Here is a 25,727-nt window from a genome sequence, read left to right on the forward strand (position 1 = left end):
ACAAAGCTGTAGAAACCCAGAGATAATGAACTAATAAGTATTTTAGTGAGAGAGCTTTATTTGCCAGAAGCTACTAAAGTGAAGTATTATACAAGTTACATGTCAGAAGTAATTAACAATCAGACACTAAGTAGAAATCAGTCACAGAACTTCACAGCTTGAGGGACTGCATAGTTCAGTAAGCGGATTGCATTACGTGCCGAAACCAAATAATGCTAGATAAATAATCAGAAGCAGAGCTTGGCAGAAAATTGGGATTCCAAATTATTTTCAGCTGCAATAGGATTTCCAACCACGTTATTACAAGAGATGGCTGGAAGGGACATTTGACCATATTTAGCTCTGTTTATTTTTCACTTTTAGCTTTTATAAAAGCATGAAAACTATGCAAGCAGATGCCAAAAGCACAAACAACTGCTTCATCAAAAACTTATCTGGATCTTTCTTTTCCCTGCCATTATTGAACTGACTGAAGTGTTTAATGGTGAAATAGATAGCAAAACTGAAAATCTTGCAAGTGCTCCTCCCTCTGTGCCTCATTCATTCAAAAAAAATGTTGCCCAATATATGAGGGCAATTACAATTGAATTATTGTTTTTAATTAATTAATTCAACTAATTACATGGGGTAAATCTGCATGAATTGCTTGGAGTCTGCATTATATGGTTTGTGACATATTCCCAAGCAAGAAGAATTCTCAAGAAGCTGTAAAATTATATCTGTCTTACCTTTTATATCGGTTGGATCCTGCAGTTTTCACAGTTTCCTAAAGAAAACACATTATTAAATTATTTAGATTAGATTAAACCCGGTTGTCACCCAGTAATCCAGATCACTGATTCTAAAACTTGTCATTGCGATCAACCAAATATTTTTCCATATAGCCAGACAGGAGGGAGTAGGGACCAACAGAGCACCTGGATCTAACATAATTATTTGTAGGGATGCACCGAATTCACTATTTTGGATTCGGCCGAATCCCCGAATCCTTCACTAAAGATTTGGCCGAATACCGAACCTGAACCTTAATCTGCATATGCAAATTTTCATATGCAAATTAAGGGTGGGAAGGGGAAAACTTTTTTTTACTTCCTTGTTTTGTGACAAAAATTCACAAGATTTCCCTACCCGTCCCTAATTTGCGTATGCAAATTAGGATTCGGATTCGGTTCGGCCGGGCAGAAGGATTCAGCCGAATCCAAATCCTGCTGAAAAAGGCCGAATCCTGGCCAAATCCCGAACCGAATCCTGGATTCAGTGCATCCCTAATTATTTGTCCTTATTAAAGAACCACATGTGGATATCAGGAATGTACATTGATTAATAGGAACAAACTTTTACTAAGAAGATTAGTTTTAAGGTAGGGAAGAGACAAAGTAAACATATATCCTTGGTTAGAATAATGCGTGTGTGTGTTCACAAGGGCTTAAGACTGGATGGCAGAATTTGGAAATCCTGAAACCATCCTTAAACACTAATATATAGTTCCAATTGTAAAAGAAAAGTATAACAGAAATGCACAAAGAAATCTGTATAGTATTGTAAGGTGATCTGTGATTCAGGCCCTTGTATTTTCACTGGGTATTAGTATGCATTAATGTTTGGAGGACCCAATACTTACTTCTCTAACAGAACAAAGACTTTAAAATGAAGCATGACCATGGCATAAGCTATCTATGGAAATTATGAGAATTATACAGAACATGAATGAAGTATGCTCTGAACCCCATTCATTCCAAAGGGGGAAAAGGCCTGGCTTCCTGTACCAGATGCAATATTCCTGGCAGTGGCATAACTATATGTCACTGGGCCCCACAGCAAATTCAATTTAGGGCCCCAAAATATTGATAAGGTGGCCTGTTTTACCCAGACATATTAAAATTGGCTATTAATTAGGGCCTCACTGGGCCCCCTATTCTACTGGGCCCCCTATTCTACTGGGCCCCCCTGCAAGCGCAGGGTCTGCTTCCTCTGTAGTTACGCCCCTGATTCCTGGTGGCTCAAACTTTGTAACAGAAAACAAAACAGCCTATTCAAGGAAAAGGGAAACTTTGAAATGGGAAGGATAACAGAAAAATGCAGAATGAAATTCTAGAACTTATAAATGCACAGAAACCAAAAATCCCACTAAGTAAGGTAATGTCTGCCAAATGTATTTCTTACTCAAATGCTGAATCTTGCATGTTTTGACCACAGAAATATAACGCATAGCTCGCAATTTCACTTAAAGTGTCAAATCAAAGAGAATTGGAGCAGATCCCATGACCTTACAATCACAACTTGTTGCTGATTTCTAGCGGGTTGTTCAGTATGTAGGTTGGGATGGGTAAAGCTGCCAATGGAAAGCATAAAAGGATAAGAAAAAAATTATAAAGTATCATTCTTTTAAAAAACAGAGAATGAGTCAAATTAAAAGATTACATATTAAATCCAAGTTACAGAGGAGAAAAAAAATCAACTGCTATGCTAAATTGGATTATTTTATTATTTTTAGTGCAGCTTGGGGCCTCTTTAATTATTGTGTAAACCTGCCCGTGTGTTGCATTCAGGTATTTAGAATACCTTTGTATTTCTTATGATTGGTCCTTTGTTTTATGTGATATCTGAAGCTTTATTTTTTGAGTGTACCTTTAAGGATAGAAAAGTAAAGTAGCTACTTTCTTAAGGATGTCTGAACAGATACTATTTGTTAAGCTTCTTTAGATTTACTGAACAAAAGTGGCTGACAGGCAAGCCAAGAAATAAATAGCAAGCTCTTCTCTCTCTGCTAAAAAATCTCAGTAAGGGAGCACAAGACACCATAGTAACACAGGCATGATACAAAGAATGAAAGTTAGAATTGTGGGCCTTATAAAAAAGGGAGACAGACACATTTGAGCACACAAACTACAGTGGTGTGAAAAACTATTTGCCCCCTTCCTGATTTCTAATTCTTTTGCATGTTTGTCACACTTAAATGTTTCTGCTCATCAAAAACCACTAACTATTAGTCAAAGATAACATAATTGAACACAAAATGCTGTTTTTAAATGAAGGTTTACGTTATTAAGGGAGAAAAAAAACTCCAAATCTACATGGGCCTGTGTGAAAAAGTGATTGCCCCCCTTGTTAAAAAATAACTTAACTGTGGTTTATCACACCTGAGTTCAATTTCAAAGGTTATAAAGCCATTTCTAAAGCTTTGGGACTCCAGCGAACCACAGTGAGAGCCATTATCCACAAATGGCAAAAACATGGAACAGTGGTGAACCTTCCCAGGAGTGGCCGGCTGACCAAAATTACCCCAAGAGCGCAGAGACAACTCATCCGAGAGGCCACAAAAGACCCCAGGACAACATCTAAAGAACTGCAGGCCTCACTTGCCTCAATTAAGGTCAGTGTTCACGACTCCACCATAAGAAAAAGACTGGGCAAAAACGGGCTGCATGGCAGATTTCCAAGGCGCAAACCACTTTTAAGCAAAAAGAACATTAAGGCTCGTCTCAATTTTGCTAAAAAACATCTCAATGATTGCCAAGACTTTTGGGAAAATACCTTGTGGACCGACGAGACAAAAGTTGAACTTTTTGGAAGGTGCGCGTCCCGTTACATCTGGCGTAAAAGTAACACAGCATTTCAGAAAAAGAACATCATACCAACAGTAAAATATGGTGGTGGTAGTGTGATGGTCTGGGGTTGTTTTGCTGCTTCAGGACCTGGAAGACTTGCTGTGATAGATGGAACCATGAATTCTACTGTCTACCAAAAAATCCTGAAGGAGAATGTCCGGCCATCTGTTGGTCAACTCAAGCTGAAGCGATCTTGGGTGCTGCAACAGGACAATGACCCAAAACACACCAGCAAATCCACCTCTGAATGGCTGAAGAAAAACAAAATGAAGACTTTGGAGTGGCCTAGTCAAAGTCCTGACCTGAATCCTATTGAGATGTTGTGGCATGATTTTAAAAAGGCGGTTCATGCTAGAAAACCCTCAAATAAAGCTGAATTACAACAATTCTGCAAAGATGAGTGGGCCAAAATTCCTCCAGAGCGCTGGAAAAGACTCGTTGCAAGTTATCGCAAACACTTGATTGCAGTTATTGCTGCTAAGGGTGGCCCAACCAGTTATTAGGTTCAGGGGGCAATTACTTTTTCACACAGGTTTGGATTTCTTTTCTCCCTAAATAATAAAAACCCTCATTTAAAAACTGCATTTTGTGTTTACTTGTGTTATCTTTGACTAATAGTTAAATGTGTTTGATGATCAGAAACATTTTGTGTGACAAACATGCAAAAGAATAAGAAATCAGGAAGGGGGCAAATAGTTTTTCACACCACTGTATATTTCTGCATCTAGACATGTGGTACTAGATGCAGAAAAATCACATTTTCAAGAATCACAAATTTAAGATATAAATGTACCAGTCTAACATGATTTGGGAAGGAATGAAGGAAAAAGAAAGAAAGAACTTCAATAAAAGTAAAAACACCTTTAACAGATATTTTTTACAGCTTATTATATTTAATATGAGTTAACATTTTATGGGCTTAACTACACTGGAGTTTGTGATCAGATTTTTTGGCTACTCCACAAAATATTGTCAAGCAACAACATTTTTTCCTACAAAATCTGATCTTGCATGCTCCAATATACTGTAAAATCTGATAAAATCAGATAGTTGCATGGTGTGTTTTGTTTAAGCATCTATATTTGACCTTTAATGTATAACGATAAGAACAAAAATTAAGAATTTATCTTGTTGGATGAAAATGCAGCTTCTTTATACAACAGTTTTATAGAATGACAAATCTTTCAGAAAGCTTACACATCAGGTTTGCATATTAGTTCCATTATTTTGTGACTTGTACAACTACATAGGATGCCATCCCATAATATCATCTGTGCAGTTCTGAAGCCTGAGAATGTATCTATTGCTTGTTGCTCCACATACTGCAGCACAATTTGAATAAGATCATTTAAGAACTCCTATATTTTGTGGGCAAAACCCATCTAGCACATGGGAGTATCCTTAAATCGACGTATACACTGTTTCTTTATATTTAATAAAGGATAACAATTATAACAAGTAAACAAAAAGGAAAAATGTCCAGATTATTCCCTTGACAGCTCCTACAGCAATTAAAGATTTAAATCAATGCATGGTTGCTAGGGAAATTTGGACCCTAGCAACCAGATTGCAGAAATTACAAACTGGAGAGCTGCTGAATAAAAAGCTAACTCTATGCTAACTCAAAAGCTTACTCAAAAACCACAAATAAAAAATAAAGACTAAATGCAAATTATTTTAAAGGTATACAACCCCTTTACTACGCTGTTTCTATCTTAATGTAATGGATTTGGTAAGACAGCACCCTTACTGAGCACAGAGCACTCCTACCTGTGGGAATGGGAGTGCTGTGCACATACATTGGATGAAAAATATAGCACAAAGTCAAGCACAGCATCAAGGGGGCACAGACCAGCACTGTCCTTTCTGGCTGACACAGGGCATCTGAGTGATGGCTCAAAAGCCCTTCTATGTACTACAACTGGCTGGAAACAAGCTGCAGAATCCAGTGTTTACTATTTCTAAATGTGCATGAACTCAAACAGTCATTTAGTCAGATTATTCTTCAATCTGTTCTTACTGTTACAGTCACTGTTTACAGTGTAAGTTACTTGAAGTTCAGTATCTACTGAGAAATATGTACTTTACAGGCTGTGTTGATACAACTACACATGTTAATATTTGTAGACTACAGAAGGATATACACACTAAAGAGCTACATGGCATTTGTTTCTATATATTTGTTACAAAAATACACAGACAAGAAGTAAGCAGCCAGTTAGCCTGGAAGTAGTTTATTTTCTGGGAATTCCTGACAATGAGTAAAGAAGGGTCTGGGAGGGCTGCTTGCAGGGATGTCTTCTGCTTACTAACGGGAAGTTATGTTCTACCTCAGTTCTCTGCATTCCACGAATGCCATGCATTCACAATTAAAACACTTTACAGGATGCATGCTAAATCTAATGCACAAATCAGTCTTGTCGGGGTTTGCAATCAACAACACACACAACCAAAAAATGAATAAACAAATGTATTTACAGCACAAAGCATAAAAAAATAGGCGAAAAGTTAGGCAAAAGACTAAAGTCACTGTTAAATTAGCTTTCTGGCACTGGGGCCCTTGGGTTAACTCTGACTGGGAGTACTAATGGCATGGCGTTTACAAGAAAAATTTGAATAACCAACAAAAAAATTAAAAACAAAAGCCAACTTGAAAGTAAGGAAGCACAAAAAGTCAGGCAATTTCTCTCCCCGCCCCTAATTTGCATATGCAAATTAGGATTCGGATTCGGTTCGGCCAGGCAGAAGGATTTGGCCAAATCCTGCTGAAAAGGCAGAATCCTGAACCGAATCCTGTATTCGGTGCATCCATACTTGAAATTTGGTAAACTATAACATATGAATAGGCTTGCAAATGTTTATCACTTGGGGTGCCAATTTGTTAAGCATTCCCAACTAACTATAACAGGGTAAATCCAACCCTGGCTTGCACTCCTCTTCACTAAAAAATACACTGCTCCAGGGTGGCTACCATCTTTCTCCTGTCATGGGATCTTCGCTGCAGCCTGGGGTCATACACTGTAAAGTACAAGTTTGTCTTTTTTACTCGAAGTTCTGCTTTTACTATAGTGCCAAATGCCCATGGGCCCAGCCTAGACCAACCAGAAAGGACCCCTAAAATAGTAGTTCTCCAAACCAGCATCTTTTTCAGCAGAGGAGCAAGCTTGGGACCTGAAGTAAGATATATTGAAAACAAGGTGCTCCAGAACATAAATAGCTTAATAGTTCACTGAGTTGCATCTCCATGAGCCCTACGCGTTTCGTACCCACAGAGGTAATCATGGGCTGCACAGCCCTGTTCTTCTTGTCGTATAGCCTGAAGTAAGAGATCATAATCATTGGGGGGTACCTAGCAAATTCACGCCAGAGCCAGAGATCAACTCTTTCCTTCTTCGTTAAAAGATTACTCAAAGGCAAACTTTGACTTAGGAGGACATCAGACCTACTTTATGTAAAGGAAAGCAAATACTTTGAAACAGCTAAATGATTTTTGTATACAGCCTTAAATATATGCTAAATATTCCTTTAATATTTTTATAGCAATATCACCTGCGGCAAGAAAGATTCACTTGGATCCAGGGAAAAAGATTCATTTTGTAGAGTGTTTTGCTTGGTAACTACATTCTCTCCTTTTCTTGCTTTTTGTCCTGCTTCATCATCTTCATACTCATCGGGACTCTGTAAAAATTAAAGTATTGTGAATCAAAGGTCTGGAAAGCTCTACCATTGTGTTATGTATCTTTCAGGTTATTAATATAATTCTTTATTGATATAGCACTGACATATGAAACAGAGTTTGTTTCTCATTCTTATCACCGGCCCCATGGAGCTTACATGCACAGACACAGAAAAGGTCAGTTCTCATTAGAATTCAGTATACTTGTGTTTATGTTGGAAGGAAACCCAAGCAGACACAGGATTTCAATGCTGCAAAGTTTAACAGGCTAGTCACTTCTGCATATTGTAACTGTAGAATTAAATATTCCAAAATGCAGTGTATTCTAAAATTTCATGTTTACAACTATATATCACACTCGTTATTGAACCTTGATTCACAGTGCCCAAACCATGTTCTGAAAAGCAAATATAATGCAAGCTTAAGATTATAGTGTGGATCTTCTGAGATCTTTTTTCTGAGATTTCTCTCAAGTTTTCATGCATTTGAATTGGGAAAAATCTAATTGCAGATCAAACTAGAAAAACCCCATCTCTTGCATATAATCATGCAGAGCAGCAACGGTGAAATGGTAACATGGAGATGCAAAAATGTGATGGTGTTAGCAGTGAGGTCCATAAGATTAAGGCTGAGGACACATGGAGAGTTGGCTCCGCTACTCTCTGCCTGGTGGGTTTTTTGCAGGCTGATAGAGAAGCAGATCTACTCCCTTAAAAACCTCAGAAAAACTGCACTAAGTACAGCTTCTGCCTCTGCTCAGCCTCTGCTCGTCTTCCTTTACACAAACTAAGCAGGGATCAAGCCTAAAATGTCTGATTTTGCATTTTAAGGCAGATGTCCCGCTTTGTTTAGCTGAGAAAAGGTGGAAGCTGTACTTGTCAGTTAAAAAGGCAGAAAAGGATTCCCAGGTTCTGTAGTTCGCTCCCTTTGCCAGTTAAGAAAGAATCCGTTCTCCCTCAGATAGGTAACAATAAAATCTGTATAGATAAACCAGCGCTAATAGCTCGGGATAAAAGAGAGACAAAAAAGTAGTATATAGTATAGTATTTCTTTAACACATAAGACACCCTTTGTGCAGTTAAGATTAGTCTTAAGTAAAGTGTATTTTTTCCTTCACCTGTGGGGTTAATTTACCCTTTAACCTTTTACCAACTTTTAGATTATTGCACCTTTGTCTATGGTTACAAAAAATGTTTTGACGCCCATAGACTTTAATGGGCGTCGGTGACATTTTGCCGGCGGCGAATTTTTGGGAAACGAAACGGGTCAAATTCCCCCATCCCTACTCACAAACGTTTAAATATATCACTTGCGTTTAAAATATTAGCTGCAGCTTTCCAATCATAGTGGGTATCCAACAATCTCAAAGGAAATACGCTCAACATCGTGTTAAAAAACTTTTAATCAATTAAAATTGCACTCACAAGTGTAATCTTGGAATTTGCATGTAAAAAAGTCAGTCCATGGGTATGTCCAGCTTCAGAGAACTCGTGTGCGGTGCTGGGCCCCTTTGGATGAAGTCACAGCCAACGCGTGTCGTCTTGAGGAAGTCTTACTAAGACGAAACGCGTTGGCTGTGATGTCATTGAAAATAACCTGCTATTCTAGGCACTTTCTGCATAGTCTCTGGTTTCCTAATCATAGTTTTCCTGTCTTTATTACACCGAGAGATCCTTTGCATCAGTAGAAGTCCATAACCTGCTCAAAGCTGTAAGTATAACTGACCTCTATTTTGCAGCAACAGGATACAGGATAAGTAAATGAGTGAAATATGACATTAAAATGTGAGTACTTTAACTTGAACTTGAACCCATTACTGTAATGAGTCATCCAAAATCTTTCTTGCTACATAACATCTATCCTTGTCTATTGTTAAAAACATATTTGCTAAATGATCCTCTGAGAATAAGGAAATTATGAAAGGTTTAAGCTAAACGGGAAATGAACAACTGAACATTTCGATATGAGAAATTGGAACAAGAGAGGGAATAATCCAAAAATGTTCCGGTGATAAAGGCATGTGTGTGGTGGGAGGGAGTTAAACTATTAAAACATGGAAAATCACAATTATAAATAGAGCTATTTTACAATGTTTTCAGTGATTACGCAATGGCGAAGGTTCTTTCAAGCACATACTCAACTATAAATATCCTAAAGTACGCAAGCAACATTAGCAAAATGAAATTTGTCACTTATTTTGTAATTAAGTACACATTGTTATTCTGTTGAAACACAGTAGGAATAAATGATGGATGCCATGATATTCCCATAGAGATACACATAATTCCATATTAAATACTCTACCCATTGCATAAACCAGAGCACATGTCTGAGATATTGCTTTCACCTTTTTTTTTGCACTTTAGTTACATGGGTGAGTGGTTGGATAAGACTAATCTTTCATGTACCTTCATCAAATGATTCACTAATCATTTTGTACCTTGATTTCTTCAAGTCAACTTGCGACAAAACAAAGGGAATGTTTCACCAACTGGCTTGTTATGGAAATGTATGCCTACCCCACGAGACAAGGCTGTTTCCAGGCCAGGATTGTGCAGGAGCACTTTATATGACAGTTAATGTTTGGGGACAACTAAAGGTTGATGTATCTCAGTCACAGGACCTCTATACAAGTTTGGCAACATACAAATGTTTTTCAGCTCAAGTACCTGACAGCAGCCCAAAGCACAAACTCCAATTCAGCAGAAAGGAAACAGACAGACATCTTCGGAAGTGCAGATCTTCACTGCTAAAGGGCAGTGATAATTTTGAACAGGTAGCATATTTAGGCTGACTCTTGCTTTCTAGCTCTCCTATAATTAATCAGTTAATGTGTTGATAATGTAGAATATAGTTTTATTGTGTAGGTGTCAGGAAATAGCAGAATGTGTTATGGAATGGTTGGTTTTCATTTCATCCTAATGTTTCAAACATAAGTGATGCAGTGAATAAAGAGAACCACTAATACATCTTGATTTTAGTGCTTTACAACTTTAATATTGCAGCCATTGTGATGAAGAATATGTTCAAAGACAGGCGATGCAGGAAAAGGCACACATGATCAGTTGTCTCTTAGCAAACGAACTTCACAATCAACATCATCATCATCCATTCACAAAAAAGTACCGTTAAAGGCAGCAATGTTGAACAAAACAAAGCTAGAATACAATATAATGGACTACAAATAAGAAATATTTAGGTTAATAATTGTGTCAGCCGCTAAACACCCCTCCCTGCACAGGCTAAAACGAATTTTCCTACTTGATCAAATGCAAGGAACAGTAGCAGAGGGATTTTAATACAGTGAAAAAGGGATGAACATTCCTTAAAAGTTTATCAAAAGAATGTTCTCAAGATAAATAGAACCCATATAAGGTAAAAGCTTTACACGCTTTGTTATTAAAAGTGTTCTTGCCTACGTCAAGGAGTTATTTTACATTATATTCCTAGGTTGCTTCTGTTTTGTTCCACATTCCATAAAATCCATCCAACTTAAGTTGAATATCTTACAATAAAAGAAGGCTTGGTTTCAGTACAAGTACAATATATTTAATATTTATTTATCACAACACACCAGCCAATCTTTCTAAGCTCTAGCCTTATCTATTCACCAACAATATTTGACAGTAATATAACAGGACACAGTTTAATCAAATGGCAACTTCTATGGCTTTTTTTGTTGACTATCATTTTTAAAGGGTATCATATAAAACGTCTAAGATCCTCTGTAAATTAAGTACACTCTACACAGTAGAGACCAGCACAGACCTAGTTGGGAACCACTGACTCAAGCATAATTTATTTTATATACAGCAAGCACAACCCAAGTGACTTCTCATGGAAGGTACCAGCAAAATGCAGGTCTCTAATTTGTGGTGCATTTTAAAGGAAAAGGAAAGCTACCAAGGCAGTTTATTGCCAATAGATTAGCCACAATAATGCAAGCTAGAACAATATAATCTATAGAATGCTTTACCATACCTGAGTAAACCGCTCTAGAAGCTCTCTGTTTGTTTAGGATAGCAGCTGCCATATTAGCTTGGTATGACATAACTTCCTGCCTGTCTCTTCCTGCTCGCTCATACCTCTGGGCTCAGATTACAGCAGGGAGGGAGAAGGTTGGGGGAGAGAGGAGCAAACTGAGCATGCTTAAGCCTTTGCCCTGGAGGTTTATGCTGAAAACAGGAAGTCTGATATAGAAGCCCATGTATACACAATAGAAGGAAAGAAATGTGGCATTTATATTGACAGAGCAGCATTACCATGATGGTTTATTAGTGTATTTATATAGACTTTTCTGATAAAGCTTACTTAGTTTTAACCCATTCTTCTATTTTAAGAACTTGTCACAGTTAATTGGCAAAAGGGGTGAACTTTCCTGGAATATGGATAAAAAAAATATGATGCACTAGAAATACTGTGCAATGTGGTGGATTAACTTTTTTGCTTCACTCAGCTACCCCTGCCACTCAAATGCAAAATAGCATTCCACAACTATAAAAATTCTTGCCAAATACTTGGAAGTTAAACATATAAATAAAATATTAGCTCAGTGCTCAGTACAGTCCAGTCCTACCACAGCTCCAAAGGAAACTTGTAATAACCAACTCGACAAGAACATTACTCCTTTATGGAGGCTAATGGTAATGCATTGAAATTGCAAGACGGTCCTCTGGTTCTCAGCAGATGATATAGGCAAGCTTTGCAATACTGGCACGCTCCCGCTTCTCTTGAAGGATTCTTGTCCCTGATAATCCCTTGACGGGTGCAGCGTCGATTCCACACCTATCCCTCTACCTCCCCCCACACACCACAAATCTCCTACCCCAAATAAGACATACATACCGCTGGTTTGGAAAGAGATGGCCGCAGTTGTTTATTTAACCAATAATACAATTATAATCATGTATAACATTTTAACCTTTTAACAACCGTTTGTATAACAAACTTTTAAACCTTTAACATATTATTCCCCCACCCGAGGAGGAGGGAATGGGGGTGGGGTATCTGTACCCAAACTGCCAAGATAGGTTCCTGTTCCTTTCTCCCAACCCTAAACCGGGCTGCATACCACACTATGAGGACCCAGGCCTACCAGGCTATTTCCACTGACTATGACAGACCCCCCTTTTAACTTCCCCTGGGGGTCCTTGCAAAGATACCCCCGCAACTGCGACTAACACACATAATATATAGGGAGGGAGGGTGGGATGCTGCGTCCTTCTTCCTCCACGTCCCGGCGCCGAATGGTAAGTATTACCACTGTTCCTTTCCTCTTCTCATTCGCACGGGACTCCCAGCCAATCAGCACCTGCAACAGGAAAAAGGGGGAGGGGCGGGGATAACTGTCTCCTAAGGCCCCGTCAAGACCCTGTTGCCCCTATTCAGGCCATGGGGTCCCCATACCTAAGTGCATTAACCACACCCTTGAAATGTTAATACCTTTTTACCAAGCTCTCAGATACATTAACTTCCTTAAGCTACATCACTCTGTTTAACTAAACAGTTTCCAATCAATGTTTCTGTTCACTGCGCGCCCCTTCCAAGACCACATCAGTCTCTCACACACACAGTCATAGGTGCCCTTTTGCCTCTATAAAGTTTTAGAAAATACCTCTGGTTAGTATGAGGGTAGTTTAGGGAAGCCATCAACTATATCCTCTTTTAATGTTTCTTTCTCATTAGATCTTACAATAACAACGGATAACTGCACACAAAAATTCCCAAAATTCCAAGGTGCAAGTTAAACGCTGTATTAGCTTTGTGTGGAAATGCTGGCAATAACAACATCATATTACTTCTGAAAACATTCTTCTGAAATAGCCCACTAGTCTAGCCGCAATCAGCTATAGATTACATTAAAAAAAAAACAATATAATAATATATGCTGCTATCAAGGCAGAAGGCAAAATTTATGACAAAGGAATAAACTCAAGATAGAAATCACATGGTGTTCTGTGGCATCAATATTTGTTGCTAAATGTACACTGCACAAAGATGTGCAAAAAAATCCCTTTACACATTACAAGAAGCTGTTCAATTTCCTAATGCCTCTTCCAAAAGCATATTCTCAGATATCCAACTTCCAGTCCTTAGCTCAGAAAGCCTGCTCAAATAAATATCTGTGGAATGATAAACCTGGTGGTTTTGCAAGGATGAATGGCTAAGGCAATTTTGTAAAATTTGGCACCAGTATGTAATTGCTACATTATATTAAGGGGTCCTAAAACTCCGTGTGCACAAGTGAAAAGTTATATCCTAACACGCAACCCACCAGCTGAACCATAACAGGATGACAGAATTTGCTTGGCATTCTCTCAATTAGATTTTTAGGAAGCATGTAGAAATGTTGAAGTTCATTGACTTTTGTTTATTTCAAGGGGAAAAAAATTAATTATCCTAGAAGGAGAGGCTGCAGGGAGTTACTGTTTTTCAACTGCTCCAGCCCCAAATAATTTGAGTTGGGGGGCTCAGATTTCATTCCAAATTTTTTTCTATAATAGTTCTGATACGATATGCATATTTTTCAGCATTGTACACAAAATTGCAAATGTGTGTGCCCAATAGAATTTTTTTAAGGCTTATAAACAAAAAAGTATGTATTTTCTGTACATGAACAATGAAACATTTAAAACAGGCACAATTTAAACATAATTAAAATTTTACTAGAAAATTTGCATTTGATTTGAATTTCCAAAATTTAGAAATACATTTTATTTTTGAACAAAAAATCAAATCTAATCTAAGGTTACTGATCCTTGCAACAATGCAACGGTGTGAATATCAAAATGGCTAGGTGAAGCTAATAAGGGGCCATAGATTTTAGGTTTCACTGGGACTATAACAATGATGAAAACTAGTTTAATGGTGAATATTATTTTTGCACCCTTGATGCATGAGACATACAAGCTTGCACTCAAGAGCCAATGTATTCATAAAACGATTTCTTCCTGTGCTTCCTGTCTCATGCAATACTCATACTTCCTAATCCTGCCTTCTTACCCAGCCTGCCCCTCTGCCTTAAAGGAGTTGTTCAGTATAAAAATAAAAATGGTTTTCAATATTGTTAGCCAGCCTATAAAGGCTGGAGAGACCGGATGTCTAACATAATAACCAGAACACTACTTCCTGCTTTGCAGCTCTCTTGGTTCCGACTGATTTGTTACAAGGCAGTAACCAGTCTTTCAGTGACATGAGGGGGGGGGGGTGGGGACATGAGTCCTAACAGTTTGCTTTTGAATCTGACCTGCATGCGAAGGATCAATTCAAACTCAATGAACATGTATGTCCCATGCCCCCCTTATAGTTGCTGACTAACTCAGAGTTAGAGAGCTGCAAAGCAGGAAGTTGAGTTCTGTTATGAGAGACATCCGCACACTCCAGCCTTTGTAAATTACATTTTTGGCTAACTAACTATATGGAAACATTTTATTTACCCAGTTTTTATTTTAATACTGAACTGTTCCTTTAAAGATACAATATAACTTAAACATGCAGATACTAGGAACAATCTCTAAAGTACTGTGCAATATCTTAGCAAAATATAAATACATAGGTATTCTTTATAAAATTAAGGGATTTTTAGAAGCATATTTATCTAATAGTGAACTCTGATTTTTACCTATTAATTAACACACTTCCCATAGGTGTGAATAAATAGTGGGTGAGTTTTTCTGTGGTTAAGTTCTTATTTCACACTGAACAGCCGGTCTAGTTCTAATAAATTATGCATATTTATGTTTCTAGATAAAGTTTTAGTTATTGTAGGCAACGGTTGCCAAGAATACTACCTGTAACTTATTAACAGCACTCTACTATGATCCATAAATTTACGAGTTTTTGAGGAGAGATATCCAAGATATTTCCTCCAGCATAATGTAAATATAAGAGGCTCTGCTACACCAATATTATAATGCCTTAAGGATTCTTTTGCATATTATAACTTAATTGAGAAGGTATTTAATAGGTTTCATGCTAGGAGGATGTCCCTGTTGCAATGGAAGTTCTTACAAAGATAAAATCTACTTCATGGTATATAGAATAACAAAATTACTGCTGAAGATAATGTAAAGAAAATGGTGATAGCATGGATGATGATCAGTATTCATTTGACCCTAAGGGCTCTTGAACATGGCTTGTTTTTTTAACCATTTTCAAACAGAGCATTTTATTCTACTATATTTTGAATGTGTGGCAATTTAAGTGAATGCAACAAGTTTCATCTAAAAAAACAAGATAAAACACAAATGCAATGAAATGCAACTCTGGAGGCTGATGCATTTAGGTGTGCTCATAAAAAAAGCCCTTGTGTTAAAACCGCATCTGTAATCTGATGTAGTCCTCACTGTTAGGATTTTCAAGTCTGCTAGGTAACAGCAAGGGATGCCATTATTTTGGTCAATGGGCTAGCGAATCAATCTGGAATATATAGTTAGTTTAAAAAAGTAAAGTGCTTTTTAATGTAAATTAATAGCTTTATTAGAGAATGGAGTTTTTACCATTTTGTACACTTACTTGTCTCTTTCTGTTTTGACAAAACAGTGACTGCCAAGAAAACCACCAGAATATTGTTCCCAGATTTAGCTTCACCATGTCTAATGAAAATGCCCTTAATTGTGCATGTGTCCTTGGCCCACAAAAGGTCAATAGAAAGCTAAGCATCTCTATTGCATTTCTGTCTGTTTGGAATAAAAAAAAAAAAAAAATACCGGCCTTTCTATATTTTTATGGTTTTTCCCTATAAATAACATTGCCATCAAGCAACATTTACCGGCCAGGTGGCAACCCTAGCTATAAATGGTCAGCAATGATATAAAGACGGCCTACATTACCTGCAAGCCATTAGTGTAGCCACAATCACCAATGAGCTGTGGGTATGAGCTATCCTAGAGTATATGGATCAATGTGCATGCTCTTATACAAGGGCACAGTGGACTGTACTTAATCAAGCCAAGGCTGATGTCTGCACATGTATTAAAAGAGACAAGGATTTTGCAGAGATTGGTTCTTAGGAAAGGAGGGTAAGTGCTAACCCAAGAAATATTTTATGCTTCATTTCTAATGTTGCATTGCCCTTTAATTAGGTAAAAAGGCCAACAAAATTAATACAGGCTAAATGCTCTGTAAAAAAAAGTCAAGGAAATTAAAGAAATAAAAAATGCAGCATTCCAGCATCTTCAACTCTATCAGTGGTTGAAACCAATAAATGGATCTCTCCAAGTATCTGAAAGTGCTAGACTAATTTGATTTAAAGGGTGAAGGAAGAATAAGCCAGGCTTTTCTCGGGCGCTCACTGTATTTCATAATAATGCCTGAGAATCCAGCATGCATGTTCTGTACAAAAAATGTGCTTTTAATTCCTGGCCATGTTGCTAAAGCCATAATGATGGTGTGTGTGTAAAAGAGAAGGCTGAGTGAACAACTGAGGCTGAAGAGGAATGTTTTCATAGGCGCAGAAAGGGAATATCATTGGCCCCAGCTCACATTCTTCCTTAGATGGAGAAAATATTCAACTGAATGAAAGGAAACAAAAGCGCTATACAAGACAACATCTGCCAAACAAAAACACAAGCCTAAAACTACCATCATTTTTCAACATTAACCAGCCTGGAACAAACATTTAAGACATGCAAGCCAAGTGACAGCATATCTATCACAGAAACAACAAGATGTTTAAAAAAAAATATTATTAGTTATAGTAATTGAATAATAGCAAAACTTTCAGTGGCATAAATTACCTCTAGGTGTGTAAAAAATGGATCTATCTTTTTTTATCTCTCTAGGTATATATCGGTTAATAACACTTTCACTTCAGTTACAACTGTTTATTTGGGTGTCTCCAACACAGAGTATATTTGCTGTTTAGTTTAATGGGTGTGTATGAGGTGATGTCTCCATGATCACTTCAACAAACAATGAGAAATCCATGGCAGCTTGCCTATACACAATGGGCATTAGCACTGACTGTCTAGAGACTTTAGCCAATCACTTGCCTACTCTCAGCCGTCCAAGCACTACTGCAAACACAACCTGAATGCTCCATGAAAACATGCCTGTCTGCATTGAGTACTAAGAACTATAAGCAAAGAGAAGTGGTAATGTGAGAACTGTAATTCTGTACTGGATTAGAAGACCTAAAGTGGAATGTAAAGAGGAGCCTGAAGAGGGGAGTTTAAGTATTTTTATGTAGGGAGAAAGTAATACTGGCAAGTAGATGCCATAAACAAACACTGGTACGTCACTAGCTCAGCCACAGTCTCCAAATTTCTTTAAGGTGGCCATACATGCTCAGATTTGGTCAGGCAGTTTGGCCAGCTGAGGGGCACCTCAGACTGGTAATTCTGCGATCTAAGTGGATTGAGGATCATCAATTTCCCTTGTACAGTATCTGACTATTTGGTCCCTAGGCCAGTTGGTCAGATACCATGGCTTGTGTATGGCTGTTTTGGAGCACAAAGATCTGTAGATGTCACCATGAATGCAGTGCTGTCTATGTTCATCAGCATTTTATTCACAAGGGCCAGTGTAAGATGTAGGGGTCCCACCTCCTTTCCCTTAACTTATGGACACAGGTCGCAATGGGCCTTGCACTTACAAACTACCCCATGGAAGAACTGCCAGAATCATGCCAGCATTTTTACCCAGAGCGAGGTGCAGAGAGCAGCTACAGCCTGGATAGAAGTGCTTTATGAATGAGAACTAAGGAGTCACTATTGCTCCTCTTAGTGCTCTTGAACTTCTCTTTGGGGTCTTCGTAAAGGACCTCTTATGTTTCCAGGTTACAAGTTATTTAAATAAAGGATTTCAAGAGAGGTAGCAAGCAATTAAGAAAATCACCTGCCACTTAAAGGGTTAATTCCCCTTAAGGGTACAGAAAGAGCACAGAAAGAGCAGTCTGTGAGAAAAACCTATGACAATTTCTGTGGTTTAACACTCCTCCCTTACATCAAGCCATGTCTTGTTTTGCTACAGTACATCTGAAACAGAGCAAAAGAATGGTACTAAAACAGTGCTACTGTCACTATGTTGAATCTGGCCTATATCTCAGTTTGTCCTAAAAGAGAATATCTAATATAACTACTATTTCTGTAGCATAATTTAAGATTTCCATTTTAACATTACTCCCATTACAGAAGTGGTAGTGTGTAATGCTGATTCCTATCTGTTTTGGCAACAAAGTGGGTGTGTGCGGTATGTAACATACACATTCAGCTTGCACCTGGAGGTTCACCTGAGAGAACAAGGTCCAGACTTATATTAGCATAAAGAGTCAGCTTAGAGACAGAAACAAAGGAAGTCTTTATGGGGTTGCAAAACTACAATGCTTTGCATCTGTCACTAGCCAAGCTTCCATTGGTCGGGAAAATCTCCCTAAGTTAGGCAACATGCCCCAAATGAACTAAACCAATGAATCCTGATTTAAAATTCACGTGCTGGCAATTAGTTGGCAGGTCAGCATCCGAATACTATAAACTTGAGTTGCATTGCCTTTCTCATCAACAAGAGAAGAAGTAGAAACTAAAGCTAATTATACAAATGGCTGGACAGCCTGACCAGTATTGCCCATACTACCTGATCATTTAGATGGTGAGGTAGTATGGGATCGATCATCTATTCAGGCCCTCTGAAAAACAGCTGAACATTAATTCCTATCAGTCCCTGCTTCAAACTTCAAAACCCAGCACTGCATGCCTGGAATGCACTGTAGCACCAAGAATAAGTGCATACATCCCAACTGTTCCATTTTTTGCAGTACAGTCCCAATTTTGACAGCTCAGCCCGCAGTCCCGGTTTCTTACTGAAATGCCCCACATTTTTCTTTGATCTCCTGCACTGATGCCAGAAAAAGATACAATGTTTTTGAAATGTAATTAAATAAGAAGCTTTTGGCAGAGAGACCAGAATACTCGGTACCTGCATTTAGATAGATTTGAAACTATTTAAGATAAAGCAAAGATACAATTATAACTATTTAAGATAAGCAAGTCTATTGGAGAAACTGTGACTTGCAGCTTAAAAGACTATTCACCTTCATTAGCAAAACTGTAATAACACACAAAACCTGACGCTAAAACCCCCAGAAATGTATTCAAACTTTCCATAAGCTGCCAAATTTTATAAAAACAGATGTGGTATTTAGGGGTTGTGGCCATAAAATGGGCATCTGCAAAAATGTTCACCGTGTAGTGGCAGATCTTTTTGTCAGTCTTTCTATTTTTCAAATGTTGGGAGGTATGTATGTAAGTGGTTTCTCTGCTGGCTGAAATCCTCCAATCTAAAAACCGACCCCCTATGCTAGTAGCAGTGATGTTAGATTACTATCAAATGGGGTCAGCTTCAGCACAGCTACTTCACCTAGATTAAAAGCACCTTTTACATCATCCATTCAGTTGATTCATTCAGTAAATAAATTCTGGACAGAGCAGGTGAGAGTGACTTTCTGCGAAAATATGTTCTGCTGTACCATTTAGGGCTGTTTTGACATTGCCCATTGCTCCATTAGTACAAGGTGCTAAACCTAAAGATCCTTAAGAAAATGTTTCGCAATCTGTTTATAGAATAAGAACATTTTTCATATGTACAGAAAAAAATAAGTGTAGGCATACTTGCACATTTTTACATTATTGACAGTGTCCATGTTAATAAAGCTCACAAAGAATCCTAGATTGTCGCAGTGTAAGTTCAAAGGGGTGTAATACAAAGCTCGTACTTCTAAAGGTCTGCTAAATTAATTTTCTTTCACTGAATGTTCATGGGTGTTATCCAGAGCTAATATTCAGCGTGAAGTAATGATGGAAGCTCTCCAGGAAAGATAAGAAGCACGTTGTAACATGCCAAGGAGACAGGAAGATAAAGAGTGGGTATAATCAATTTGTTCATAAAAGCAGGCAGAGTTGAAAGCTAGAAATGGTAATAAGGAAGAATGGCACTAGGTACAGCATTTGCGTAAGACTGGAAGCATAATCTAATTTACTGGCACTCGTATACACAGCTCTACCATTCACAAGACCTGTATCACTGAGGATGTGCCGCAGAAGGATTAAAGAAAGGGATGCAGGAAGCAACAGGTACAGACATGTTTAAGCTGCCTGTAAACTAATAAAGAACATGTCATACCATCCTTTCAGAATGAATGTTTTTAAGAACTCCACAAGACAGCACATTAGCGGATGACATTTTCTAACCTGTCCTGTTTTAGAACCAACAGATATTAAATATACATGGATATTGGTCAGGCTCGACAGGACACCACACATCATTATTGAACGATAATATACTGGAAAGAGTATGGCCATCTTAACGGCAATTGTAGAATAGTCACATTTCTGGGGGAGGGGTTAACTTTTTTTTTTTTTTTTCAAAAGTAAGGCCGATTAATGGTCTGAAGAAGGAGAAAACAGATCAGTTGATCAAACTTCAGATTGCAAACTGTTAACTTACTAAATAACATAGCATAACATAGCTCCAATATTAAATACCAAACAAAAACATGTCTCCAATTTCCTGCTTTATGCAAGTCTATTATCAGTATGTAAATGATTATAACAGAATCTATGACATTTACCAGGATTAATAATCCAGCAGTAGTATGTATAGCCATAAAGTAAAATGCATGACATTACATCGGCAAGTATGAGCGATCAGTAGAATGCATGCTCACATAAACCGTTTCTGCCTTGTCCAGCTTTTTAGTAAATTAGTTAAATGTCTTGTTTGTGGCACTAACAATTAGCTAATGTCTATCTATTTCTCGATTCGCTGGTGGTTTAGTTGCTGCTACAAGCATACATGCCACATTTCGCACTCTTCTTAAAGGGATACTGTCATGGGAAAAAAAATTTTTTTCAAAATGAGTCAGTTAATAGTGCTGCTCCAGCAGAATTGTGCACTGAAATCCATTTCTCAAAAGAGCAAACAGATTTTTTTATATTCAATTATGAAATCTGACATGGGGCTAGACATATTGTCAATTTCCCAGCTGCCCCAAGTCATGTGACTTGTGCTCTGATAAACTTCAGTCACTCTTTACTGCTGTACTGCAAGTTGGAGTGATATCACCCCCTCCCTTTTCCCCCCCAGCAGCCAAACAAAAGAACAATGGGAAGGTAACCAGATAGCAGCTCCCTAACACAAGATAACAGCTGCCTGGTAGATCTAAGAACAGCACTCAATAGTAAAAACCCATGTCCCACTGAGACACATTCAGTTACATTGAGAAGGAAAAACAGCAGCCTGCCAGAAAGCATTTCTCTCCTAAAGTGCAGGCACAAGTCACATGACTGGGGGCAGCTGGGAAATTGACAAAATGTCTAGCCCCATGTCAGATTTCAAAATTGAATATAAAAAAATCTGTTTGCTCTTTTGAGAAATGGATTTCAGTGCAGAATTCTGCTGGAGAATCACTATTAACTGATGCGTTTTGAAAAAAACATGTTTTCCGATGACAGTATCCCTTTAAGGATGTTTGGCCATTTGTAAGTTATATCTTGGCTATTATGAGAAATATGGGTTGGAAATAAAATGACAAAATGACACTACAGAATATTCACTTGCAGCAACAAGTTGGTAACAATTTGCATTCGACTCAACAAACAAAAAAGCATGTGGGCTAATAACTGCAATGTGGGATCTGGCTTTCTACTCAGGTATTGAAGATAAAATCATTGTTATATCGCACAATACCCACATATGCCTGCCAACCTTCATTTCCAGATGAGCATCTTTTTAACAGCCATTCTGCTTTAGCATATCCACTTCCTTTGTTTAAATGTTCCTTTGTAATGAACTTCCTCACTCTCTGTGCCATGCACATTCCACATTAATAATACACTGTGTGCCACTCAAAATATTGTTAAAAAGAATATGTGCTGCCTTTTCTGCTTAAAATGTTGTTTGGAATCTTGCAAGTTGCTAGTATGTCAATTCATTCTCCAGATAGAATAGTTAAGACCTATATGCTTAGCAGACATTGTTAATTATAATTAAGAAGTTATTCTTACAACCAATACCCTGAAACGAAAGTGCAGCAAGTCACGGAGTAATTTTGTTCCATTACGTACTTAGTGATCTTTATATTTTATAATAATAATAATAATTATATACTGTGGCTCAGGCTGTACCAGATGTAAATGACGAGTCAAACTTATCAAGTCCATGCACAACGGTAATAAGTATCTGCAATGCATAAATGAAAATGAGGATACACATTTCTTTTTATTAGGAATGTAAGATCCAAGGCAATTTGAGTACCAACTGAAACATAAGGGAACATCTTAAGGGTCAGGCCACACAGGGCGTTTTGGTGAGATTTGGTCACCTGACGTGACGGTTCGTTTTCCGAAGTCGCCCTAAGTTGCCTCACGAGGAAACTTCGGGCGTGTGATTAGCGCCGGCTTTTTTATCATTTTAGCCGGCGCAGGAACAGGGAAGGCGTTTGGGGAGATAGGTCGCCGCAAAAACGAGGCGACCAAATCTCCCCCAAACTCCCTGTGTGGACTTACCCTTAGGTACAGAAAGTACAGAGAAAAAAAATCTGTAAAACTAAAGAAATGCAGTGCTGCATTTCTGAGTTTTCTTGATAACAGGTCTCTGGATAATAGATTCCATATCTATATATTATATAAAAGTCCTTCATATAGGAGGTCTCCATGCAAATGTAGCAAACAGAGCTAAAAGCATTTAATATACTATAAGCCTATCTAAGGTATAAAAAGAAAACATGTTACCGTATTAAATAGAGGATGAAGGAACTGAGATGTCAATTCATTATTCATGACTAAACGGCTTTTCCATGAATAATACAGACTAAGGGACACAGCCGTTGTTACTTTTGCAAAGTTACAATGAAGGAGACCTGCAGAAACACTGCAAGAAAGTGAAAGTACTCAGTAGCACAGCACTATGCCAATTCATTGCAGGCTTTTAACTACTTTCGAAGTAATGAAATCATTTTCAAAATCTAAAATAAAATCACGGTACCTATTTAAGTACAATAAAAGTGATTATTATTATTATTATTATATAGTCCCCAAGAAAAAATAGAATTATTAACTGCCAATGAATGGTGTATATGAAACAGCTTTCCTTATCTGATTTTCAATGTATAGTTCACCGGATAGTTTACATACTGGGCAAATTTACTAAAGGGCGAAGTGGCTAACTCTAGCGAAAATTCGCCACCGTGACATAATTTTGCCACTTCGCCGATTTACTAACAGGTGTTGGCATAAATTTGCTCGCAAAGTGGACCTACACTAGCGCTACTTTGCCAAGTGAAGTTGTGCTATGGCGAAGGGACGTAACTACGCTAATTCACTAACTTGCAGATTTTACTGAACATTACCTCTTGCGCTGGACTTGCCTTCGCCACCTCAGACCAGGCGATAGATAGGACTTGCTTCAAAAAAAGTTTAGATTTTTTCTAAGTCCTAAAAAACGCTGGCGTCTTTTACTTTTTTAAGGGTGCTGGGCTGAAAAAGATCGTAATTTTTTTTTGGGGTACCCTCCTTCCCCCCTACATTTCCTAACATATGGCACCTAAACTATACAGTGGGCACATGTATAGGGCAAAATAACAACTCTATTTTATTTTATGAAGGTTTCCCAGGCTTGTGTAGTGTACTGTATTTGCTGCTACATATACGTCCATTGTACTTTAACTTGGCACCGTATGCAAGTTAGGCATCGCTAGTGTATCTTTGCTTTGCTTGACAAAGTAACGCTAGCGCTAATTCGCTACCTTTCGCCTCCCTGAGCGCAACTTCCGATTTTAGTAAATTAGCGGCGCCCTGGCTAGCGCATTTAATTAGTTACATAATGTCCTATTCTTAATTCATTCATATTTTATAGATTTCTAAACATTTCTCTATCAAAGGGGGTCACTCTCCCCTGCACTAAAAAACTAGTACTCTGAGTTGTATTATTACTAATTGTCCTCCAATCTCTCATTCATATCACCATTGGGCTGTTGGGTAAATTGGACCATGGCAACCGGAAGCTGCTAAAATTTGTAACTGGAGAATTGCTGGACTAAATGCTAAATCATTTTAAAAAGTTACAAAGTATAAAAAGATGCACATTGTTGCAAAAAATCACTATCTTCATCATACTAAAAGGTAAGTTAAAGATGAAATATCCCATAAAGAACAATTACCCCATATATAGTAAATAGCACTAGGTTAAGAAACCTGCTGACTGGTTGCTATAGTGATTAGACCAATAGCAAACGTTGCACCTTTTACTGCATTTCCCCATACAGGGCATAGATGAAACAATGGCACTGGAAAAAAAACACACAATGGTACACGGTGTGAAATCCCTGATACTTTTTAAGCCATGTAATGAAATGGCCTACATGTGGGTGCATAGAAGGTTTTGCTTTAACATCGGGGGGTACATTTACTATTGGTCGAATATCGAGGGTTAATTAACCCTCGATATTCGACCGTCAAAGTAAAATCCTTCGACTTCGAATATCGAAGGATTTACTGCATTCGAACGATCAAAGGAAAAATCATTCGATTGAACAATTAAATCCTTAGAATCGAACGATTCGAAGGATTTTAATCCATCGATCGATTTTCCTTCGATCAAAAAAAGCTTGAAAAGCCTATGGGGACCTTCCCCATAGGCTAACATTGGTGCTCGGAAGGTTTTAGGTGGCGAAGTAGGTGGTCGAAGTTTTTTTTAAAAAGACAGTACTTCGACTATCGAATGGTCGAATAGTAGAACGATTTTTAGTTCGTATCGTTCCATTCAAAGTCGTAGTTGAAGGTCGAAGTAGCCAATTTGATGGTCAAAGTAGCCAAAAAAATACTTCGAAATTCGAAGTATTTTTTATTCTAATACTTCACTCAAGCTAAGTAAATGTGCCCCCAGGTGTTGGCTCAAAAAATCTGTGAGAAAATTCTATTGATTTTTTTACACCACTTTTTATACTAGAAGTTTTTTTCTAGCCGAACTAGTTCCATTGACTTACATGCTATGTTGGGTCTGAGTTAATGTAAGCAATTTTTAGTCTTAGGGCTGGACTCCACAAGCGTTTCTAGTCGGATCGGACGGAGTTGCAGGCGTCAAGATATAACTGGACTGAACGAAAAGTCGCAGGTAAAAACTACATTACATCCGACGAGACTGTCGGATGTGAAAGCAGCATCTTCATCCGACAGTCTGACCGTGTAGTTTTTACATGCGGCTTACCGTTCAGTCCAATTATATCTTGACGCCTGAGACTCCATCCAACTTGTCGCCTACATTTTGTCGCCGGCCGCCGATCCGACGAAAAGCGCTCGTGGAATCCAGCCCTAAGTCTAGCTTGAAAGTAAAATCCACACCTAAAAAAATAGCAAGCATTAGCCCTTTGTAATAGGTTATTTCTATAATTGCAATGTATGTTGTAACCTCAACAAAAGAGCTTTACAATAACACCACTTTTACCACTTTCA

At 38.0% G+C, this 25,727-nt stretch overlaps 1 protein-coding gene across 1 annotated transcript in view; it reads right to left on the minus strand.

Moving 5' to 3' along the window:
• The window catches only part of pawr.L (PRKC, apoptosis, WT1, regulator L homeolog), a gene marked incomplete at its 5' end in the record, with an annotated part of 45,194 nt that overhangs the window by 8,088 nt on the left and 11,379 nt on the right, over positions 1-25,727 (minus strand). Inside the window, 2 exon segments of the mRNA NM_001094150.1 lie at positions 729-766; positions 7,158-7,286. Coding sequence (NP_001087619.1) covers positions 729-766; positions 7,158-7,286 — 167 coding nt within the window.

Source organism: Xenopus laevis, chromosome 3L, assembly GCF_017654675.1.
Source record: "Xenopus laevis strain J_2021 chromosome 3L, Xenopus_laevis_v10.1, whole genome shotgun sequence".
Lineage (NCBI taxonomy): Eukaryota > Metazoa > Chordata > Amphibia > Anura > Pipidae > Xenopus > Xenopus laevis.